Raw genomic sequence first — 25,092 nt, forward strand, 5'->3', positions numbered from 1 at the left:
AGCAGTTGGTACTGACCTCTGCTGGAAAACCCTAATACTACAAATGTCTAGAAATCTCACTGCAAACAAGCTTCCTCCATCGTGTATCGAAAGATCTCTGGCTCCATCTAATGGTAAAAAAAATCTATATATTTTTTTATCTATATATCTATATATTTTAATCTATATTTTTTAACTAGTTTAGAAATCTGATACATGGGTAGTGAGGTGGCGTCACACCTTCAAGGTTTTTATTTTTCCAGTTTTCCAGTGACTTTCTTTTAGCTGTCTTGGTTTCCACCCACAGTGCAATGATGAGCTGATTTGGGGTCTTTGTTGAAATTGAAATTCCCCATCATGTGCTTCTTGAGCTGCACTGGCAGACGTTTAATTACACATGCCTTCACCCACCGGCCACTTCATTAGGAACACCATTGTAATACTGCATATTATTCCCTTTCATAATAGCCTGAATTCTTCGTGGTGTGGACTCGACAAGGTGCTGGAAGCATTTCTTAAAGATTCTGCTCCACGTTGATATGATTGCATCTTGTAATTGCTGCAGATTTGTGAGTTTCACATTTCTGCTAATAATCACCTGTTGTACCGCATCCCAAAGGCGTTCGATTGGAATCTGAGTTGGTGACTGGGAAAATAGACAGAACCCATTCTCATGTGCACGGAACCCATTTGAGATGTCTTGTGACATGGTAGCCATGAAGGGAAGCACATGTTCAGCAACAAAACTCAGACAGGCTGTGGCATTGGAACGATGTTCAGTTGGTATCGGGGGCTTAATATGTGCCAGGAAAATCTCGTTCATCCATTCTAACCCCGATATCCACAAATGATTCATCAGTTTTCAATCTTAGGCTGTCAGCTGTCTAGTTTCAGTGAGCCTGTACACGTTGTAGCCCGAGTTTCCTGTTTTTTATCTGAGAGGAGCAACTCGATGAGTTGTTTCTGAGTAAAATATTCCATTCTTAAAGAAATACTCCATCAATCTTCAGCTGCTTGTTCTAGGCAGGGTCTGAAGGAGTTCAGGAGCACTTTAGACAGGATGCAGCTCCTTCACAGGTCATGCAAACACGCATGCACAATCACAAATCACATTTTAAATACTAAATACCGATCATCAATGCTATTTTGAATAATTACAATTATCATTCTGTTATTAAGAAGTTAAAATTGAATCAATCTGTGCAACCATAATTTAAAAATGTGAGTGTTTGCCCAGGCTTGCTAGGAAAGGTTCCTGTAATGACTGGATGGGGAGAGAATACAAGTGTGGGAGAAACAGATTCATTTCCAGCGTAGCAGCCCAAGGACAGGCAAAGTATCAAAAACAAAGTAGATGGAAATGATAGCCAGCAATGCCAAATTCTGATTCAACGACAGACCCCAGGTTAAGAATGCTCGACTTATGGACAACTCCTGCTTACGAACGGACTGCCATAAAGTCCGTTCGGGTTAATTATAATGGTTGGTACTAACGAACGGACACACTTCTCTGTGATGCTCAGAAAAACATTGTGCAGCTTCAGCGGTTCATCAGCTCGAGTTACGGCACAATATTGTATGAAGCTACTTTTATTATTTCTGTGATTACTACCATGTACTGTGCTATTATTTTCCGACAGATTTGACTTAAAGCAGACTTGGGGAACGGATCTCATTCATAACCTGGGAGCTGCCAGAACGGTGGAAATAACCGAATCCAAATCACAAGAGCAAAAAAAAAAAAAAAAAAAAACAGGAATGCAAACAGGTGTCTGCACTGTCAAAAGGAGGGTACAGCCCTCGTACAAGTTTGTTCCCCAAGGTACATACAGCATTAATGTACCCCCAATGATACAGAAATGTTCCTCGGAGTCAATTTCTGCACTTTAAAAGGTACACTTACCTTCAGCTAGGGTACAATTGGCAGACCCTTGAGGGTACAGCCCCAGTGACCAGTACCCTCAGAGGTACAAATTGGTACTTTTTCTGGCAATGTGTCTCAGTCACCCTCTGTCTCTCTTTCTCTCTCTCAGTTCAGTGCCACTTTACAATAAGGCTTCCCGTAAAAAGGGATTATTAATGGTTTATAAGCAGGTTATTAATTAGGTTGTAACACTTTGCAAATCATTACTAGACAATTGTAAACAAGTTATACCATAGTTTTATTCTTATTAATGAGTTACTACCACTTATAAGTGGCAGCTTACTGTACAGTGGTACCCTCGGTTCTACACAAAGGGGTAAATGAAAAGCAAGGTGCTTTTTTATAATAGCAATTAGCCAAGCTGATGAGTAATAGGTGTGTTTATATTCAGGAGCGACGTAACGGGAATCAACGGAGCATGACTGAACGGATACTATGCTTGATTTCAGCTTGACAGTTCCACACCCCCCCCCCCCATCCAACCCTATACTAGACATGTGGATGTAAGATGGGTGGGTTTTAATAATTGATGTTTTCACATGTTACGGTTTTTCTTGATTGCTTCGGCATATTTCATGAAACATACTTAGCATTATCAAGATTGTAAGAGCAGTTCTCATTGTCACTAACTGATCATTTTTCTTTAGCAAGCTGATGCTTATGTCAAAGACGCCAGTTTCAACATCGCAAGTTCATTACATCGCATCACTACATTACAAGTTCACTGGCAAGAGAAAGCACTCGCATGCACATGTAACTTCTATCGCAGCGAACAAAAAAGTCACGCAGCACAAAAACAGGAAAATGGAAATAAAAGAACAACAAAATGACAAAAAAAATGTACAGTACTGTGGGAACCAAAAATACAACAGTGCTGTATCATTGCAGTTTATGGAATATTACGCTTTGACAGCTTGGTTAACCGTTTTGCCCGTGGTGAGTAACACGATGATCACATACATATGTTTTGGGTGTTAAATTATTACAATGGGGAACTACATAATCTGTTTTGACCAACAAGACTAAAGCAACTGAAAAATGTTCCAAATGATGACAATTACAAGAGTACAAAACCATTTGGATATATGTACTAAATCATTTGGAAATTTCTATGTAACAATGAAGAATGATGCAACATTGTGGTTGGGGGTTACACTTGATGTGTTGCAAATGTTAATTGATCCCTTGCTCTCTGTAGGTGGGAGGAAGCTGGCTATGAAGGGCAGCTATCCATAGCAGTGGGGGTTAGGGGCCTTCCTCAAGGACCCCGCAGATGTGTCAAGGCCAGGCTTGAACCAGTGACCTTCTGATCGCAAGCCTAGAGGCTTAGCCACTGAGCCACACACTAGCCAAAATCAATGGGACGACGCAGGCATCGATCCTGCTACCTCTCGCATGCTAAGCAAGCGCTCTACATTTTGAGGTAGTCCCCCAGCCCTTTGAGAAATGCTCCAAAGCAAAGAAGAAGAACTGTAAATTCTGGTATCACAAATGATTTGAGGATACATGGACTACCAATATTCATACCAATGTTTCAATGCTGGGAGTATTGTGGTATATTCTCAAAAAGAAAAGGAACAACAGCCCTCAGTGCCACCGCCTAACTATAAAGCACCAAACTAAACCACAGTACTGTAGATCGGTTACCCCAATGCCTACCTTTTGCTGTAACAAAACCCGAGGGAATTTCAGCACTCGCCACAGAGGGTGAGTACATTCAGCTATCTGCGAGTCTGTATCTCTGATGACCTCATCTGGTCAAATCACTTACAGACTCAGATATCTAAAGCCAGACATCAGCTGTACCATCTTAAGCAGCTGAAAAGGTTCAAGGTCTCACCAGTCATTCTTAAGACCTTCTACTTGGGAGCATTAGAAACCATCTCCACCATGGGAAGCGCAGTCTGGTTTGGTAACTGCAGGACAGAAACCTCGGATGATACAGGAGTACATCTTACAAAATCTGCAGGGACACATTCCACCCAAACAACTATCTTTTATCAGGCTGACGTCTGGCACTTCTGCTGTTGCAGTGAGAACTGAGAGGCTCAGAAGGAGCTTCTACCCCCAGCCCATCGTATTACTTACAGTTTTTCGCAAAGGCTTTGGCACATTTCTTAAATGGCAATTAACATTTACAAAACAACTAGTGTAATCCCCACACCATGGTGTTACCAAAGCAGAACTTCATTTCTCATTGCTTCACACACATTTCCAAACCCTTTAGAACATGACTGCAAATGGTCAAACATAAGAAATTTACAATCGAGAGGAGGCCATTTGGCCCATAAAGCTCGTTTGGAGAGAACTGAACTAATAGCTCACAGTTGTTAAAATCTTATCTAGCTCTGATTTAAAGGAACCCAGGGTTTTAGCTTGCACTACACTAGCAGGGCGACTATTCCATATTCTAACTATACGCTGTGTAAAGAAGTGCTTTCTCAAATCCATTTTAAAATGATCTCCTGCTAATTTCCACTTATGGCCACAAGTTCTAGAATTTAAACTAATATTGAAATAGCCATTTGGCTGAACAGCATCCAGACCTGTTAGAATCTTATATACCTGGATCATGTTCCCCCTTAGTCTCCTTTGCTCGAGGCTAAACAGATTCAGTTCAGCTAACCTCTCCTCATAAGACATTCTCTAAGACCAGGAATCATTCTGGTAGCCCTATGTTGAACCTTTTCCAAGGCAGCAATGTCAGCCCAGTCGCTAATTAAATCCAGATCCTGTTGTAGCCTCTCTGCTGCTAGATCAGTATCTGCTGCACCACCCAGCTTGGTGTCATCTGCAAATTTAACCAGTTTACTGTATGTATTGGTGTCAATATCATTAATATAAATTAGGATCAATAGTGGTCCTAAAATTGAACCCTGCGGTACCCCACTATGAACGCAGGCCCACTGTGACATTGTGCCTCTAATAACTACTTGCTGTTTCCTGTCTGTTAACCAGTTTTTGATCCAAGCTGCTACAGTTCCTAAAATCCCTGCAGCTTTGAGCTTAAGCAAGAGCCATTTGTGGGGGACAACATCAAAGGCCTTCTGGAAATCTAAGTAGATCACATCGTAGGCCATTTTGTGATCAATTTCTCTTATAGCTTCCTCAAAGAACTCAGGTAAATTTGTTAAACAGGATCTACCTCTCCTAAATCCATGTTGGCTATCCCTCAGAATGTTATTTGCATCCAGGTAATCTACCATTTTCACTTGGAGTATAGCTTCCATTATTTTTCCAGTAATGCTAGTTAAACTGATTGGCCTATAGTTTTCTGGGTTTCTTCTATCTCATCCATCCATTTTCCAAACTGCTTATCCTACTGGGTCGCGGGGGGTCCGGAGCCTATCCCGGAAGCAATGGGCACGAGGCAGGGAACAACCCAGGATGGGGAGCCAGCCCATCGCAGAGCACACTCACACCATTCACTCACACATGCACACCTATGGGCAATTTAGCAACTCCAATTAGCCTCAGCATGTCTTTGGACTGTGGGGGGAAACCGGAGTACCCGGAGGAAACCCCATGACGACATGGGGAGAACATGCAAACTCCGCACACATGTGACCCAGGCGGAGACTCGAACCCGGGTCCCAGAGGTGTGAGGCAACAGTACTAACTACTCCACCATTGCTAACCCCCTGACTAATTCAGTGGTGGATTTATTTGCTTTTGAGACATGAGCTAATTGTTCTGGGTAAGTTACAGGCTTTTGCAGCTAAACCATAGTATTGTGCTATATGCATGAACTGTTCTGAGAAATGCTCTTACATATCTTTAGGATGTTAAGTATGTTTAATCACATGTGCCAAAGCCATTGAGAAAAACAATAACACTGACTGACAGTTGTAATTAAACATTTACTCCCCATTTGCACCTTTTGGGAGCTATGTTTTCCTTTTCTCTTATTCCTTGTATAACTTTACCATTCCTTACTTATTACAAACGTATTACACTGTAACTGTCTTACTGCTTTTCGTTATCCTTATTATGGCAAGGATGACCACCTTGCATTTCACTGCAGGTTACAGTTGGACTGTATGCCATGCATGTTACAAATAAATCCCTCGAATCCTTGAAATGTTCTCATCACAGCAATAGTGGCTTTTAGCCAATAAAATATTAGTGAAGTAGAGAATTAGGGTGATTATCCTTTTAAGTGACCACCGCAAAACAAGCCCTTCCTGGGTCAACTAGCTGTAAGACTCACAGACCAAGGCAGCCCGAAAAGTCTGAGCTCGAAAAATAGTGTAAACACGTGAAATGACAATCTACCGAACAAACAAACTTGAAAACTATTTTCTATACCCGCTGGATCTATGCATTGTCACGAGGGGGTCCGGAGAATGGCAGGGAATGGCAGGGGGCCAGCCCATCACAGGGCACACAATGGCAACATTTTTTAACTAAACCGGAGAACAAAATGACACGGGGAGACATGAACACTCCGAAGACACCGCGGGTCCAAGAGGCGTGAGGAGACAGTGCTAACCATTGCACCACCGAGTCGCCCCTGGCATTGCAAATTTAACTTGTATAAATAAAATAAAATTGTTTAAGCGAATACTGACATCATACATTCGTTATTCGTGTCCATGTTTCATTGCAATATCGATGCTTTCCTGCTATTTTACATTGCTAGTTCCTTTCACAAAGTGAATAATCGCCTCTGTTATCGAAGTAGCAATGAATGAGAGGTTCAATCCAGATGTTGCAATATTATTGGTTGTGTGGGTTGTCTATCAGTGGGTCTCAGTGGCCGGAAGTGGGCGGTTCCCGGAAGCTGACTTCACAAGGCGGAAGTGAGGGCCGGAGGATGCGACGGGGATTTGCTAAGAACTATGAAAGTGGAACAGCGATTAAACATTAAAATCACTTAATATCTCTGCCGAGTGTATGAGGTGTCACGGAGTTATACATCCGTTTCCAGCTTAAGGTGGTAAGCAGTTACTTTGTGTTTTTACAAGCATCGCTTTAACTAGCAGATAAGTGCCGTTTGCTGTAGACTGGAGTTTATTGTTTTGTTCTTATATCGCAACTAAATCCTGAGTTTTTTGGTGTGTTTCGATTGCGATCGTTTCGCAGTCAACTGTTTTCAGGCTGGTGTTGTAGCTGGAATACGCATTATAATAACTGCAGTCGGAGTGCTGCCTGTTTGCCATCGTAGCGAGCTGTCTGCTGAATGTTGTCCTTTATCTGTTTTTTTCTTGCTCAAGAACAGCTGACTTGTTTATCCGCGCCGCTTCCTTGTTTTTGGCAGCGGCATACGCTGGTCCACCCCTGGGGCATTTCCTTGGCGTGGACCGGGCGAAGTCACTAGCGAAGACAGTCGTTAATTAGCCCAATTGCGAGGCTGTGGACTTTCCTTGAAGCGATGGGGAGAGAGTTAATGATCTTCGGCGTTCAGCCTCTTCCTCGGAGGTCTGCCTTTAGCTAGATAACGTTCCGTATCTCTTCATATCTTCAGTAGAACCTCCTAAATGCCGGGCAGAGTGAATTTATTATTTAGTTGAGAATTAAAAAAAAACAAAAACGTTTGCTTTAATTAGAATATTCTGGCATATCTTGATTGGAGGCATTTAATACAAGCTACGGGACGGCGAGAATTGAGTCGTCATGGAGTTTAACACTTCGACTTGACAAAACTATCACGTCACCCCCAGGTTAATTTACCTGGCTGTACGTTTGATTGTCAGTACATTTTATATAAGTTAAAATGGAGAAATGTCTACGTGGTTTGCGTACAGTTCCCGGTCATGTGGACGGCTCTGCAAACGCGCCTGGATTAAAGGTAAACCAAGCCCTGTAGGCGTCCCCTCACCAGTTTATTTACAGGAAATTTAAGAGACATCTTCCCATTTACCAGTTAATCCCCGTATTACGCCGAAACATTGCAGTAAAAAGCACCCGCGGCTGTCAGACTTTCAGGATCATTTATGTTTTTTTTCCGTCCTCCATGAAAGAGGTCTAATTACCTGTAGCATAACCTTTCAGGTGCTGAATGTGTCACCAGAGTCGCCCAGGTGTAAGTTCAAGAGGGAAATATATTATTGTCCCCTTAATGCTCTAACCTGACCTGAATCGCTTCCAAATAAAATATGAAAGCTGTCCAAGACGTGAATATAAATGCGATGCTTTACGGAAACCATGTGATTTCATATTTGCGATATCAATTTCAGTTCCTCGAGTTGATAAGACAACCGGGCGCCGTCTGCGCGGATGCACAGATCTTTCCCTGTACTGGCTGGTCGTACGTGGAATAACATGGCCTACAATCCTGATGTGGAGTTTGATCTTGAGTAATTACCGGGATAGAAGGATTTAGAACCTCGTGAAGCAGATAACTTGTTATGGAATGAACTCTGTACAAGGGGCTTTCTCTGCGATGGGCGTTGCTGCGAAATATTAAAAATATAAATGACATAATGTCTTACCTGATACAAAATAGGTTTTTCAAACTACCGGAATTACACGTTCAAGCATGTCCTCCCTAGCAAAATATTTATGCTGCTGTTTTTAGGACAGCGGTAAGGAGTTCATGTATTTGTTATGGTTTCATGCTACCTTTTTTTTTTTGCTAAAAATAATTGATCACTGGGTTCTTTGTATACAATGATATTTTAATACTGATATTGAAGGGAATTTATTGTTGGTATTATGCTACAAATGTAAAGCAAAAACGTCTGTTATATGTTTAGTATGTAAACTTTTTTTCTTTTGCTTTTTGGTGACCTGTATGTTAACGGCAGTGGAACAGCATGGCAGGCTGACTTGGGTGGATAGGTATCTTTCAAATCTATATACCTAGTTGTGAGTCTGTCGTGATTCAGTCACAAAGTCTGTGGTATGTTATAATTTTCTCGGAATGTAATCCACCAGCCGTTTACGGATTTCAGCCTGGGCATAGACTGGCTCTGAAGAACAGGATACAGGTGGCAAGTCCACCGGCCGGCTCTGGGTGTTCGGCAGCCAGGCTGACTGAGCTGACTCATAACCACATCCTGATCGCAGGCTTCTGGGAATAGCCGGGGGCAGTTCTGGCCCAGGGACCGTGTAGTGTTGCATTTGGCCTGTCATCTCCATGAAAGCAAAAACCTCCGACTGAGCCTGCATGTCATTTCCGTGGCGTTTCCATCGAGCCGGTTTTTTTTTTGTAATAATCAAATTAATGAGAATCTTTACTGTACTTACTAATTGACTTAGCAATGTAACTTGGTAAATGTTGGATTGTATTAGGTGTGTCTTACCAGTGAGGGTTTGCCCTCGATGGATTTTTTTTACTTGCAGCATTGCAGCTTAGTCTGTGGCCTGTCGTGTGCCCTCAGTTTTCATTCCTGTCACGCCATAGTGGAAACGCAGACAGCCAGGGATCTGCTTAGCTTTCCTGGAGAGGTGGTCTGCATCACGGTGACCATTTTCATGCATCGCACTGTACCAGTGGCTTAGAGGCTCCAATATGGTGCGTTCTGTAGGTTTTATTACTTTTTTATTTCTTTTTTTAGAATAAGACTTAATTCTGAAGTCCTTGAAACATCTTCTTTATTCTGCCTGTGGGTGATACTGTCATGATGAAAGAGGAAGAGACCTGATATCTCTGGCTGATTCAGTGAGCATAGTTGAACTTAACTAATAGAAGTAGTTCTAGTTTCTGAATGTCTTAAATTTATATATCGACTATGCTTGAAGTGATTAACCCTTATATTTATAAATGAGGTATTTGTTTGTGTCGTACATAGGCAGCAGAAGAATGAGCTTTCATTTACGTGCTGGAATGGTGTGATCTCTTGGCAGTGAATTAAAGGACAAGACAGTGGAGCCTTTGTTGCCTCTTTGATGTAGATAAATATTGATTACTTTGTTTGTGCCTATGTTGTGTGCCCTGATGCTCAGTTTAATGGGCAGACAGCTGCTTGCTGTGCTGGCGTTTAGTGGAGGAATAGAGGAATTGGAGGTGCCAGATACAACTTGTTGTCGGCTTGTTTGCCTTGCTTTTTTGTCACCGTCTGAGAGAACAAAAAAACATATGGTAGCCATCCGATGTGGGTGAAATGAAGTAGTTAGCAATTAGAAATGCGGTAATGGTAACCGCAACAAAAGACTTGAATAAAGGAACCACGTTAACGGACTCTGCTGGCTCGGCAAACTGGTCCTTTTCAGTGTGCTTTTGTAGCTGTGCCCGTTTCTCATTGTCATGCTTAACTGGTCTTATTTAAATTATATTCAGTGGTTAAACCAATTGAGGCCTTTTGAGCAAAATGGTATGTAATCCAGTGCAAATGACAGGCTGTGAGATGTGAGGGGGGTGTGCAAGAATATCGTGATTAATCGTTTTTAATAATTTGTCCAATTCAATTTTGATCTGTAACATTTAGGAATCAATCTTTTAGGCTAATATGCATTTTTTTAATGGTTTTCTAGGTTCAGTTCCACGGTGATTTTATACATAGGGTCGGACCAGACTGTACTGCAACACGTCTTTCAGTGCCACATAAATGCCTGAGCTGTCAATTAAAATATTTGCCCCCTGGTGCTCAGGTAGCAAAAGCATGACTGCATCACTATTTAACCCTGGTGTATATACCTCAAGTCATTAACACCCTGGATGTCAGGTTTACAGCTCTCCTGGGCTGCTCCCAGTGCATGCCATGCACTTTCCATCCTCAACACGATTAGCAAATTTACAACAAAATTGCTTAGCATTATTATTTTATGGCCATTTATTTTCCAAAAAAAAGTGGGTCACAAGTGACCCAAACACAACGAGATGTATATATTTGTACGTGTGCTGCATTTGTAAACAGCGGTCAAACAAAATTGTTTCCCCCCCCTATTATTTTACCTCCCTAATTCAGAATTGAAATATCACTGAAATCAAGAAAAAACAGTTCAGGTTTGCTCATTTGACCATTTTTTAAATAACCTTTATTACCCCCACTGCCACTCTTTGCCCCTAAACGGAGAGGTATGATTGGGACATTATCTAGTGGTAGTTCATGCAATGATTGCCTAATGTAGCTCATTTAGTGGATAAAGATTGGTAATAGATGTCAGGACCCTTATGGACGTACGAACACCTGTCAGCATATTTTGAGAGGTGTGTACTTTGCTATACATGTAAATAAACAGAAAGACGTATTTAGAATTGTAGCCATTATGAAAAATGATACAATATTATTATTTGTATATCTTTTTGATTGGAACATGGTTTTAAAATGGACGTAAAGTTTTTATTGTTCTAATGTTAACTTATTTTTAAAAAAAAGTTGTTTAGAAAATGTTCTTGTGTTCAGGGAAGAGATATTTAATAAAAGTTTGCACAGTTACGGCTATTTGTGGCTTGAATGTTACGTAAGTATGTATTGGTGTTTTCTGAAAGTACACAAGGCTTAAGCGACTATTTAACAAGACATAACTCAGGTGTGATCGGTGCCAACACCTTTGCCGTAGCATTTGTGTGGACCTTTGTCTCTCTCTCTATCTATATATATATCTTTTTATATTTTGGGACGTCTTTAAGTTAAAGTCCTTCTGAAACATGCCGTGTGAGTTTTTGATTTGCCCTTTTTTATTTTCAACTATTCTTTTTAGTTGTTTTTTTTAAGTGCTTTGAAGTAGACTGGTTGGTTTTGTTTTTACAGAAGTATACCCCCATGTTCATCCAATAAAAAAGATTTTGTATACAAGCCTTTGGCCTTTTCTATAGTAGTTTTCACAACTTTTCACAACGCAGTTTGCTTGTTAAAATAGTTGTTCAAGTACAAAACAGTAAAGAGAATGTCTACCAGGGGAAATCCTGTCAATCTGTAACAGGCTAGGAATACACACACAGACACACACAAAATGTGCCAACAGAGGCTCGGAAAAATCAGCATAAAAGGCGTCTGAATGCGGACAGCAGGTATGTCTGTCCTCAGTATGGCACCTGGTGAGGACCTCAGTCTAAATGTTTGTTTATTAATTAATTATTTGTTAGTCGTCAAAAGCTTCACCTTGACCCGAATTGGTCATACAGCCTCCTAAGACCAGATTCCATGAATAGTTAAAGCAGTCTGTAAAAGAATGTGTTCAGCCTGTGACCTTACCTATGACCGCATGGTGCCGTTTTCGTCTGGAGGGTTTGTTTGTTTTTGTTTGTTTTTATTTATTTTATTTATTTATCCCTATTTGACAGAGGTCAGAATAATTGTCATTTTGATCTCATTGCTGGCTTTCTGGGAGAAGGTCTTTTGAGTTTCCAGTCTCTCCCTCACAGCTTGTGTACATTGTTCTTTGTGCTGTTTTTCTCATTGCAGGAACAGCTGATTAGAACAAGCCAACTAGGAAAGTTGAAAGATTCTTAAACACCAAAGGAAGTTTTTTTTTAGTATTATTATTGTAATTTGAACAGGCTTTGAAATTATCGAGAGCCAAGTCACGTTCTTCAGCTAGATAGAGAAAGACGTGGAACAGACAGAAACTGGGTATCTGCTAATCTCTTGATCATGCTTCACACCATATTTTCCTGATGGCATTCGTGCTGTCTTGGCAGACAACAGTCTTTCTGTACAGTGTTATTGAGCTAGATCAATGCTGAGCAAACAGACATTGCGTAACGTGATTATCAGACAACATCAGAGATATTTTGGACTGTGACTGTTCAGACTGCCGTGATACACCGAAAATGCCACAGTATCTGGTCACACTGGATATTTTTTGCTCTTGTGTGACTGTACCATAAGACCACTGATTTAAACATGTTCCTTCATCACACTGAATGAGATGAGAGAGAGATCCCAGTTTAAACTGTGTTTGTTCAGGTAGGAGGTGCTAAGGGGCCTTCTCGAATGAGGTGGATATTGGAAATGTCTTGAGAAATGAGAGTGCTTTCCCAGCAAACTACCAGGCCGCTGTCCCTGTGGTGCTGTTGAAATCTCTTTTCATTCACGTTATACCGTTGGCCTTCTGGGTTTGGTTTCATTTGGGTTTTGTCTGTTTATTCTTCCGGTCACTGTCTGAGTTATATCTTTTGATATGACAGTCACAGAAATATCCAATGGGATAACGATATCCAAAATAATATCCAATGACACTGTCTGCTACTCTCGTCCTGCCTGGCCACTGAGAAATTAGCTTCTCTTCTCAGCATGTTATGATCTGAGAAGTGTAAAGATTTGTGATGAATGAAACTACAGTGTTTCGACACGAAAAAGCGCTTCACGTCTAGATCAGATAGTGAAGCGCGTAAAGCTGAACATCGCTGCGGTTGTTTCATAAGAATTCAAGTCGATGTTTGTTGACGATATCTGTGATAGCCATAAATCGTTGCCCTCTTAATGGGATACATGATTTCTGTTTGATTTCTTACAGCTGTTGCAGAAACATGAATGTGAGCAGTTAGCATAACACAGCTGGGTCACCCGCTACTGTTTGTGACTGGTTTATCTGCAGATTGTCTTTGAATCCTGCCCTCCCCGGGGTTGATGAAAATGTCGCAGGCACTGTTGTTCCAGGGCGATGAGTGCAGCATGCTTCTTGGCATCGCTCACTTCACACCTCAGGGGGCTTTTCTTGGGCACAGCGGAAACGCGTCCGGTTAATCGGTCCTCATTTGTGATTTCATCTTGCCCTCTTCCTCTCAGCCCGCATCAGGTCGCTGCTCTTAGTGCCTCCAATATTGCTGAAATGTTACTGTTTTTTTTAACCGTTATTATGGGAAGGGACGACGTTGTTGCTGAATCAGCAGTGCTGTGGGATTAGCCCAGAGGACCATGTGAGGAGCCCCCCAGCAGAAGCTGGTTCCTCTGTGATGTGGGTGTGGCCCAGAGCTGCAGATCCCATGTGGCATCAGACATCCAGCATCAGGCCTCATGGTTTATTTTTCTTTAAGAGCAGTCAGTTATTGTTGCTTGATGTCTCAGTTTTAATGTAGGTTTTCATCTGGCACCTTCACCAACACACAGAGCAGTGTATCACTCTCAGAACAGGGAGTTTGTTTTGTAGATGCTAATGGATCCAGGGACTTACTTTGTAGCAGGAACCTACACAGAAGCATGTGTGACTAAAATGTGCAGCCTGTCTGGTATTTTAATATTTCCTACAATTTCATGTTTCTAGTTTCAAACTGTATGGTTGGTATTTTAATAGTGAGAAGTCATGGCTGTAGATGAAATCCTCGCCAGGTTATACGGTAGACTTGTTAGCGGAAACAGCCTGCTCCTCCAAGCAGTGACTCGTGTTCAGGACACAGATCGAGTCACGAGGTTCAGTTACTGTTTGACTAAACATTTATATGGCTAAGATACTTGATCTAAGCAATTTTGAACATGATTGCTGTTAGTGGGGGCTCTCCAGTCTCTCCAAAGCTCCCGTCATCCTGCACCTTTTACATACAGTGTCCAGAGCAGTGGTCCGGAGGGAGTCAAACTCTGATTATGACATTTATTATTGTTTATTACTGTATTTTGCGTATAACCGTGTATTTAACTTTGTCTCAGGTGATGAGTGGACATGCAAGGAAAATGAATTACTGTCATGTCAGTTTGTGAAAGTAGCTCTCACTGTACGCAAGGTTGGAGACCCCTGGCCTAGAGTTCACTGGGAATGGTACGATAGACAAAAAAACGTCCGGACAGGAGCAGTTACATTGCTGAAAACGCTAAAGTAGCGAGAGAGATCAGAGTTGAGTGGCCAGACTTATTGAAGCTAACAGGAAGGTCGCAAGTACAGAATAACAGCTAAAACGGCAGTGTGCAGCAAGGCGTCTCTGAACGCAGAAATTTTTATTGGTTCTGATGAAAAGTGGGCTAGTAGTAGGCATACCCAGTAAAGTGGTGATGGAATGTTTGCTAGCTTTCCTGTTCAGCCATTTCTGAAGCTGCCTAAATCCATGTGATATCCAGAAGCTATCCCAGAATATTTCATTGTGAAGCTGGGCGGCCTAAATAGCCTGAATGCTGAGTGAGCCCCTGAGTGAGACCCTTCCACACATGGGGACACCACTGTCATGTCTAGTAATGGAATGACTGCTTTGCTTGTATTTTGAGGTAGAGAAAGCAGAAGGAGTGACATGAGGGTACAAAAGGGGCTGAAAATTTATCTTTGTTAATTTCAGACTCTTCGGAGAAGCTTGCCGCCCCCTCGGAGCAGCTCGGCCCGGACCCGGCTTCCCAGCTCAGCCCAGCTTGCTTGAGCGTGTGCCTGTTCCCCTCCCATCCCCGGTCCCTCTCGTCCCATTGCCACCCTGCGTTAGCCTTCTCGCCCGGCATAACCCTCACCAAGCTCCATGGCGGCTCGCGGAGGACCGGCACGATCCAACGGCCCAGCTCCGGGCAACAAGATCTGCCAGTTCAAACTGGTGCTGCTCGGCGAGTCGGCGGTCGGCAAGTCCAGTCTGGTGCTCCGCTTTGTCAAGGGCCAGTTCCACGAGTATCAGGAGAGCACCATTGGAGGTGAGTGGGCTGCTATGTGTAGCAATAGAGCATGGTATTCAATGGGATGGTGCAGAGACTCGATGATTAACACTATAGCCTCTCACCCCCGAGGTTTCTGGGTTTGACTTCTGCCCGTTGAGCCTGGCTGGTTCTCCTCATGTCCCCACAGCTTTTCTCCTCTAATCCAAACGCTTGTGATTCGGTGGGCCACTGTCACTAAATAACCACAGGGAGTACTAGAGTTTCTTTCCATTCAGAGTGACCCAGCCTTGTACCCTGTCTTTTCTGCAACTCCAGGTTCACTGCCTCCCTATATTGAATATGTTGTTTAGAAAATAGATGGATATTGTTAGATTTGAATTGCTAAGCCAAGTTAATGATATATTTCCGCATTGATGGACTCCACCCCATTATTTTTCATTTGTAATGTTTGTGAGTCATTTTGCTACTGGGAAAATGCATTCATGTCTTCTAAAGCTTGCATCCTACGTATTATGAGTAATAAATGTGAATGTGTGCAATGAAGCTAATTCATTGGCCTGTGTGATAACCTGTGAGTGTCCAACAGGGGATTTGTCTCAAAGAATGTGTGCCTTTCTTTTTAGAACAATACAGAACAATTTTGTTTGGAGGTAGTGTGTAACCACAAACCACAGGGCTTAGCTCTTTGTCAAAGCAAAATGTTCTAGCTGTGCATGCGTTTTAGACAAATTATACTCATTAAATCTATATCTGACCTCCACTGGGTGGCGTTTAGCTGGGCGGGTTAGGACATTATGCCCGTGATTGGAAGGTCACCAGTAATCCCATGTTTGGTAGAGTGATGGCACTTTTCGGCGCTTGAGCAAGGCCCTTAACCCAAATATTTTCAGGGGAGCTGGAAACTTTTGATTGGGTGTCCTGCCTGAACCCAGTCTCAGTGCAGAGCCTGGTTTCGAATGAGAGTGTTGGCAGGGTAGGGGAAAGACACGGAAGCTCAGCAAATTTTATTTCTTATTGGAAAGATTTTAAAATGCTGCATTATACCCAAATTACCACAGTATACCACATTACCTTAAAACCACCCAGGCCTAGCCCCTAGAGTATTTGATATTCAAAATTCTTCAAATGATAAATCTATTACAAAAATTTGCATGCCTTTCGAAAATGAGTTGCCCAGTCCTGCTTAAATAGTTTTGTATATTCTTTTGATAGCATTCACATTGTCTGGCCTTAATGTCCACATCACATACTTTGCTTTTCTTGGTTTCTAATGGAATGCTGTTCTATTTTTCTTTTGGAAATCGTGCATTTTTTTATTGCTGATCACTGGGATACATTTGGTGGAAGTCCTCATGTAGGTAGAGTTACTGTGGTCTGAGCTACTCTATTTGTATGCCAGTGGTCATTTGGTTGAGTGAGAAACTACATAGGGATCTGAAATGGCTCTGTAGCCCTCTTCAAGCTAGGGAGGGCGTTCAACTCTCTTGCGGAGTTTTGGGTGTGGCTCTGTGGGTTTGGAGGCCTATGTTGGGAAGGTCAGTGGTTCATATTCTGTGGTCAACAGGATAATATTACAGTTGGACCCATAACCATGAAAATTGTTCCAGGAGTGCCAGATAAATGGTTGACCCTTTGTTCTGACCCCTAGTTAAGTACTTGTACTCTTACTTGTACAGTGGCCAAATAAACCATTGTATCATTATTGTTGAACTGTGATATGGTGTTTTAATTGTGGTAGAGGGCAGTCCTAGCTTGGTCCAGCCGGCCTATTTTTCTTCAGCAGTGTTCTATTCCATTGCACACTTAAATACCACCAAGCATCTTGTCGTTTGTTGATACCAGCCCTCCAGAAAATGAAGGGTTAGTTTTGTTCGTTTGGTTGTATGTAAACAGGCTTCTGGAAGGAGATAATCTCTTAATGTGCAGCAGTGAAAATATTGTCAAATACATATAATTATCGGTGCCTTTGATCTTTGTCAGTCTCTGAAAAGAGTTTTGTGTTCCAGCTGTCCTCTTCCAAACTGCTTAAATAGTGGCATTGCTTGGTCTGCACTGTATGGTGCTATCATTAAGGGGCTGGACATCGAGCAGCGGGTCACACTCTGTCCTGTACCACTGCTGCTGTGGTTCTTGATAACGGAGGCAGGGATAGGATACAGCCGCCACTCGTCTGATAATAACGAAACCTATTGTTTTTGTTTGTGTCACTTTGACACTATTGAGATGGTCGAGGTCTGAAGAGAGGTGTATTTTTACTTTCACTTTTGTTTTGCCTGTCCATTCCTGTGGTGAGGCACTTCCATTTCCTCTTGAGGTCCAAAATCATGCTGATGGGGGAATTTCTGAAAGAGCACATACATGCGTATGAGTTTCATGTTTAACGTGACTTGCCCCGCCCCTTGTTGGTATGGGATAGCTGCTTGGGATAGGAAGTACTAGTTTCTCATTTTGGTACATTTTAACCACACTTGTGGTGACTTAGCAATACATGACGGTGCCACCCTGAAACGTTATATAGTTATTGTAAAAAAAGAAAACCAAAGGAATGCAGTGGCACTGTCATACTGAACTGTGGGTATGGAGATTCATTACATCCCTAATACAGTATGTAGTGGGTATATATGTTTGATCATAGCATCAATACTTAACATTGCTTACTGATTTTTATTGGTAGTTTGTAATTCGGTTTTGTTGATATTGCCGAGGTGTATGTTGGAGATGTTTCTTCTCGTCACACGGAAGGAATGTAAGGCTTAATAAGATCAGGCTGGGCAAACAAAAATCCCACACTGTGTATCTGTCACTGGTCACATGCTCTGTACAGTTGCAATGGCAGGCAGGTAAACTGATGTGAAGATTTCTTTTTTTCTTTTGTTTTGCTTTGTTTTGGACGTAATTTCCCTTAAAGACGGAAATGTGTTACAGAAAAATAAAATAAGCTTTGATGTGTACGTGCGTGTTTTGTAATCAGATGATATGCTTTATTTGTGGTGCTCCAAAACAGCATCAGTGTGCCTAAGGGCCTCTGTCTTAAGGTGTCATTCTGCTGAAGTGCTGCTAGCCGAGTGGCCTTAAGAGATGCCGGATGCAGGAAGGAAGGAACGCGTCCCCAGGGCCCGTGTTCCCAAAGAGTCGTGGGCCTTCGGTTCGTGTTCTTGATGGCTAAACCAGGTGGTATTTCTTGTGAATTCGGAAAAATGAATAAGAGCGATGGTGTGGAAATCAGACCGTACAACACTGAGATGGGGAACAAGACAAGCCTGGTGTATCATATCCAGGAGCAGAGAGAGTGATATGCTTCAGGGTGGTGGTGGTGGTTCTGCGGCACTTACAGGGGACCGGAAGACCAAAACAAACCTTTCTGCACCTGATTTATGCTTAGGACTAAAACGGCAATAATAAGAATATAATAATGCAGAGTTGGTTTTCAAACCACATTGTAGTGTTATACTCTCATGTCTGGAATCAACAGCTTGGCATAGGAGCAAGACACTTCATTCAGTCCATTCCCTTATTGATGGTTTTTTTTATTACATTATGCGTTGATGGACATGTGCATCCAAGGACAGTGGAAAATGGGCAAAGAAGTGAAACGAGTAGCTCTGATTGGTCAACATAACCGTGTTGCCAAGCTACTGCTCCAGAGCCGGGGACGGCTGCTTGGCTCCCAGAGGGCACTGCAGCTGGTGTCTGCCCTCCATGTCGGCTCGCTGGAAAGAGCTGAACAGTGCCGAGTGTCCTTTTAGCAGTCAGTCCAAAGGCCATTTCACACGGATTTTTTTTTTCTCATGAAAATGCCGAACGACATCATTCTGAAACGAAGAAACGTTTTTCTGTGAAGGCTTGCATGCCACGTCTGACAAAGTTGTGTTATCATGATCTGTTTATCCGGGGAGATCTGATTGTCTGCAGTTTTCAAATTTGTAAAAAAAAAAAAAAAAAACAACCAGCCAGTAGGATGTCTGTTTTTCAAGTGATCAGTTATTTTTGAATAGGAAGAGGAGGTAAGGAGCGCACACTGATTAGAGCACATTGTCACACCCACCACATGACAAACTACCTCAAGAATGAGACCCTGAGTGCAGCCATGTGGCGGGCGATACCTCTTCACCACACTAGTCCAAATGCACCAGTGTGAGTTTCTTTTTTCCCCATTAGTGACTGAAGTGCCAATCCTGCCACCAACCCCTAATTTTTTTCCCTTTAAATTGGAGGACCTCCTTATAGGGCTAAATGTAGATTAACATCATACCCAGAATGAAGCAATTGCATGTTATGGGCCTTGCTCACGACCCCAACGGAGTAGGATCACTCTGGGCATTCAAGGGATTCGAACCAGCAACCTTCCAATTGCTGGCACAGATCCTTAGTCTCAGGGTCCCCACTCGGGGACTTTTTGAATCAGGGGAAAACATTTCATTTGGTTTACAATGTCAATCTTCTATTAGCAAGGGGCTTTTCAAGCTGTTTGGTAGTGTTCATGTTGGTTTTTCTGTACTACTTTGAAATTGGTTTCCCGGGTTATATGTGTGTGGAGTGTGCATGTTCTCCCCATGTCGTCGTGGGGTTTCCTCCGGGTACTCCAGTTTCACCCCACAGTCCAAAAACATGCCGAGGCTAATTGGAGTTACTAAATTGCCCATAGTTGTGCATGTGTGAGTGACTGGTGTGTGTGTGTGCGCCCTGCGATGGGCTGGCCCCCCATCCTGGGTTGTTCCCTGCCTCGTGCCCATTGCTTCCGGGATAGGCTCCGGACCCCCCCGACCCAGTAGGATAAGCGGTTTGGAAAATGGATGGTTGGATGGGATGTTTGCTCAAAAGTAAAAGGCAAAACTCATCACAGCTGCTGGTGCTTGTTGCCATTTGGGCAGTTTTATTTCTCGTATGCAGATTTCCCTCAGTCACTTGTGAAGATTTTGCATCATGTTTTGTATGGTTTGTAGGTGGGTTATCAGAAGACGATTCTTCTCTGGGATTAGTGAGAGTTGTGATTAACTCTTTACAAACAGTGCTTTGGTTTGGTTCATCCCAACTGCATCTTGCACATACATAAAGTTTAGTAGGCACTTGTGTCCAATGTGAGGTGAGGATCAGAGATCGGTGCATCAACCATAATCCCTGGAGCAACTGGGTTAGAGCCTTAATCCAGGTCCCAATGGTGATATTTCTCTGCAGACCACTGGATTTGAACCCACAACCTCCTAGATATGTGCACATACCCCTATCTTGCTAAGCTACACAACCCCTTCTGTGTCTGTTGGCCTGCCTGCTGAATCTCTCTATGCTTCATAAATGGCTTCCAGCAGTTTGATTTCTATCCAGAAAATACAGCTGTGACAGCTACACCCTCTGAAAATGAAATAAATGTCAAACGTTTTATGTTTGCATTCAGTCCAGTCTACCTGAAAACTGTTTTGAGACCAATTCACCCAAATCACACATTTGTGGGCTGCGATAAGACATTGTGGTACCCGGGGGAAAGCCACACACAGAGCGGGGGCGCAGTCGACCCCACGGCCCTGATCAGTGGCCACAGCGTTAATCACTGCTCGCCACACCACCCTCAGCCAACCTCCTTTCATTTCTGTGTAGCTCATGCAGCTGAGTTTAAGTTAAATCTGAGCTAAAGCGTGTTCAGTATGACAGTGCCACTGTATTCCTTTGTTTTGTTTTGTCATGTATTGCTAGGTCAGTTACCAAAAACCAGGCATGTCATCTCCTTCAGAGAATATATATATATATATATATATATATATATATATATTTTTTTTTTTTGTTGAGGTTGTTATTTTTGTGTGTGTGTGTGTGTGTGTGTGACTTTGGGAGTATTTGTGTTATGGGAACTGAAATAGCCCAGTAGTGAGATGAGTGTGCTCTGAGGACCTTGGCTATAAAGGGCAGAGAGGAACCGCAACCGAAAGCTTGAACCCACTGCGTTCTGGCCTTGCCCTAAACAAGTATGCAGTGTTGAATTTAACAACAGAACATATCATCACATTCTGATCATCTTCTTCTCCAGCTGCCTTCCTCACACAGACGGTGTGTTTGGATGACACAACAGTAAAGTTTGAGATCTGGGACACAGCTGGACAGGAGCGATACCACAGCCTGGCTCCTATGTACTACAGAGGAGCGCAGGCAGCCATCGTGGTCTATGACATCACCAACACAGTACGTATCTCTCCCCCCCCCCCCACAAATAAGCCAGTGCCTAGCAGCACTAGCAAAGCTGACATGGACATTTTATTTTGGGGACAAAAGAGAAACGCGCTTGGCATATTAAGACTCTCACCTCTGTTTGGGAATCACTCTTTTACTTTTTTTAAAAATTTGTTTACAAACCAGTATAATCCCACAGCTAGCTTAACAATCACCAAGTGAGTAGCTCGACTAAGTATTTTTGCTCTGAGAGTGTGAGAATAACCTATTCTGGTCCTATTCTCTCATTAAAATATCAGGTTATATATTTGGCAAGACTTGCTGAAAGCTGAAATGCTACCTAAATAGAGATTCTACTATTGTGATTTTCCCCTAATTTTCCAGGAAATACTAGAATCCACACAACATGCTCACTTGTAAATGAGGCCCATGCCCCAAGCAATAATGTCAGGTCAGGTCAGTTCAGTGGAAATAAATATGACCAATTGGGCAGCTAAGTTGAACATAACTGTCATTCCATTACCAGTCTATGGTACAAGTCTGCAAAGTGAAATAAAGGAACAAAAAAACATAGCATTTCTATTTGGGATTTGTTCATTGCTTCTTTTTCTGCTTTTGCAGGATACATTTGCACGTGCAAAGAACTGGGTGAAGGAGCTGCAGCGGCAAGCCAGCCCCAACATCGTGATCGCTCTGGCTGGGAACAAGGCTGACCTGGCCAATAAGAGAGCTGTCGACTTCCAGGTGTGTCTCCGGGTCGCGGAGCTTGCCGTTATTCCAGTGCTGATGCTGCATGTGCTAAAATGCACTGTCTGGGAATGGTGTGCTTTTTATGGAGAACATAAACTCCTGTCGTTAATAGGGTTCTGAACACCGGATATATGTAAAAAAAAAAAAAAAATTAATTACACGGATATGCCTCCTGGTACTCGGGCGTTGTTTGCTGTGTTGAGTTTTTCCAGGGATGCTGAAGCGACTCTCTCCTACCTCCTTCTCAGGAAGCACAGGCATATGCTGATGACAACAGCTTACTTTTCATGGAGACCTCAGCCAAAACCGCTATGAGCGTCAATGAGATCTTCCTGGCCATAGGTGACGTGCTGCTCCATATTGCCTGTAGCCTTAAGCTATGACGTTTTAATGTGTTCTGGATCAAGCCGGATCAGCTTATTGCCATTCACCGAAAATGGCGTTAAGGATTTACATTTGCCTATGCTTATTCATTCATTCGTTTGTTTGTTTGTTTGTTTGTTTGATACATCAACTTATGCTTACCCTACTGTCAGTGATTCTATTTCCCATTTGCAAACGCACTTTTATATATTTACAAAACTGGTCTCATCCTCTTTTAAAGTTATGTTGACACATTATGGCAAAAAAGCATTAAAATTGTTGCAGAAAAGTGGTATTTTTTCCCCCAAGTCTGATGGAGATGAACTTTGATCCTGGGTAGCTCATGTTTTTCTTGTGTAATGTTTTTGGTATTAAAATGGTTTTGAATTAGTTACAGAACACCTCATTTGTTTATATTTTACACTTTTCCCACTTCACCTGGTTTCTGCCCCTTACATGACCTGCATACAGGTTGTTGTGCTCTTTGAACAGAATAATACATGTTGTGTACATACATGTCTGTATGCTTTCTGTGTCTGCACTGTGGTGTGGTCTCACTCCGCTCTTCCCATCTGCCCACCATCCTTGTAGCCAAGAAGCTGCCGAAAAGCGAGCCACAGAGTGGTACCGGGCCAGGCGGCCGGATCACAGGGGTGGATCTTCGGGACTCAGCTCCACCGGGCCGGGACAGCAGCTGCTGCAGCAAGTAGGGCACTGAGCAGGCGAGCAGCCGGCCAGCTGAGCGATGACGACACCGCGGAGTCTAAATCATCCCTGAAGGAGGAGAAAAGATCAGATCACTTAACAGAGCCTTAACTCGCTCACTGTTCTTTTTCCTGTTTTGAGCATTTCTTTGTTTTTATAATAAGCTGAAGGAGATCCCATGAGGTGCCCTCCCCTGCATACACAAACGCACTCTGTATCTTTTGTTCTATACAAATACTAATTCAGTTATGTATGTAAGTCACTTTTAAAAGCAAAGACTAAATTGTACAACACATGCTCTTTTTTTTTGGTGAGGTTATGGGTGAATATTAAAATTGCCATTTTATATTCTGTTCTGATCGTTTTGTCCAACTGATTCTCTGGAACAGTAGAAGAAGTTGGTGATTTTCTTCCAGATTTAACTGTCTTGTAGTTAATTACTAGTATTGTTGTCGTTACTACTGTTATGGCACAAGAACCTTGAAGTACATTAAGACAGGTCTCTGGTTTCCAGGTTTCTGTGTGCAAGGCTTCCAGCTATATGAATAGAGCATTAACAGTAGTTACTATACCAGTCATTTTTAGCGTCGTCTATGAATTGGTAATATACAATGTCAATAAATGAAATTTAAACAAACAGTAGATGTTGATCAAAATCACCACTAAGTATTGATAAATAATTTTGCTGTATTTGTAATGTTTTTTTTTTCTTTAAACATGTAACCAATCAGTAATTATTGTCAATACAGTTCCTTATATAATGTATATTATGTCTGATATTGATTTTTATTTTATTTTTTAGCCTTTGGTTTTGGCGATCTGGTATTGAATAACGGCTCTTTCTTCATCTCTTGAGCCTTTAAGAACGTTTCCATGTTTGTTTCCGTCTTCCTTTAAGGGATCATTATGCGCTGTGGTCATCACTGTTGATACGAATGACTAGCACAACGAGAGGGTATCTGAAATGTTTTGGGGAACAGGTGGGGATAATGCCTGCCTGGCCTAGAAGGCTGGTGTTCCGTACTGTGTACTGGGGCCGGGATGAGAGAGAGAGGGAAGAGGAAGTGGGAAATGTCAATGTACATTTTACCAATAAATATTGAGGTACAAATACAGCTGTGTGCTCCATTGCGCCCTCTAGTTGTATTCTTCCAGGGAAAAAAATGGTTGGAGTTCAGTGTGTAAAAAATTTGCGCGTATTTATCCATCCGCATACATTTATAGTGAACATGTAATTTAAGCGGTGATTATTTCCAAATATATAAAATATTTTGTCCATGAAACTGGAAGGAGTAGAGGGATTGGGGGTGTGATACGAGACGGTAATTCCTACATCCCTTTACATCAGTAATTCAGGATTCAAAGCGTTTATTGTCATATGTACAGTAGAAAAGTGCATTTCTCTGTGCAATGAAATTCTGTCTCTGCTGTCCACACGAAATGCTGAGGTACAATATAATAGAAAAATAGGAAATACTTTGAAGTGTAATGTGCTAAAGAGTTTAATGTGCAAAGAAATTACAGTATGAGGTAGGTGATGATCCTACTCCTGTCGGCTGTTAAGGAGTCTGGTGGCAGTGGGGAAGAAGGAGTTGAGTCGGGAGGTTCTAGGTTTCACATTTCTGTACCTCCATCCCCTCCGTGTTGGGGGTGTGGGGGTCTTTGAGGATGGACGCAGCTCTCCTCTGGACTCTGTGGTGGTAGCTACTCTGCAAAGAGGGCAGCGGAGTCCTGATGATCTTCTCCGCATTCTTCACCACTCTTTGCAGGCGTTTACAGGCCATACAGTAGTGTAATGCCAATATTACAGCACCTAAGTTG

At 42.4% G+C, this 25,092-nt stretch overlaps 1 protein-coding gene across 2 annotated transcripts; it reads left to right on the forward strand.

The window, feature by feature from the left end:
* Window positions 1-6,676: 6,676 nt before the first annotated feature.
* On the forward strand, window positions 6,677-24,384 carry LOC125742654 (ras-related protein Rab-5C). 2 transcript variants are annotated; one of them, XM_049014873.1, is made up of 6 exons: window positions 6,677-6,842; window positions 14,994-15,330; window positions 21,314-21,465; window positions 22,075-22,197; window positions 22,452-22,545; window positions 23,158-24,384. In XM_049014873.1, the coding sequence occupies exons 2-6, from the start codon at window positions 15,165-15,167 to the stop codon at window positions 23,274-23,276; spliced, it is 654 nt and encodes a 217-aa protein (XP_048870830.1). In that variant the 5' UTR covers window positions 6,677-6,842; window positions 14,994-15,164; the 3' UTR covers window positions 23,277-24,384. The 2 variants fall into 2 exon arrangements, with proteins under 2 accessions (XP_048870830.1, XP_048870831.1); XM_049014874.1 differs by having other exon boundaries at window positions 6,677-6,839.
* The last annotated feature ends 708 nt before the right edge of the window (window positions 24,385-25,092 follow it).

The sequence above is a fragment of the Brienomyrus brachyistius genome, chromosome 5 (genome assembly GCF_023856365.1).
Source record: "Brienomyrus brachyistius isolate T26 chromosome 5, BBRACH_0.4, whole genome shotgun sequence".
NCBI lineage: Eukaryota > Metazoa > Chordata > Actinopteri > Osteoglossiformes > Mormyridae > Brienomyrus > Brienomyrus brachyistius.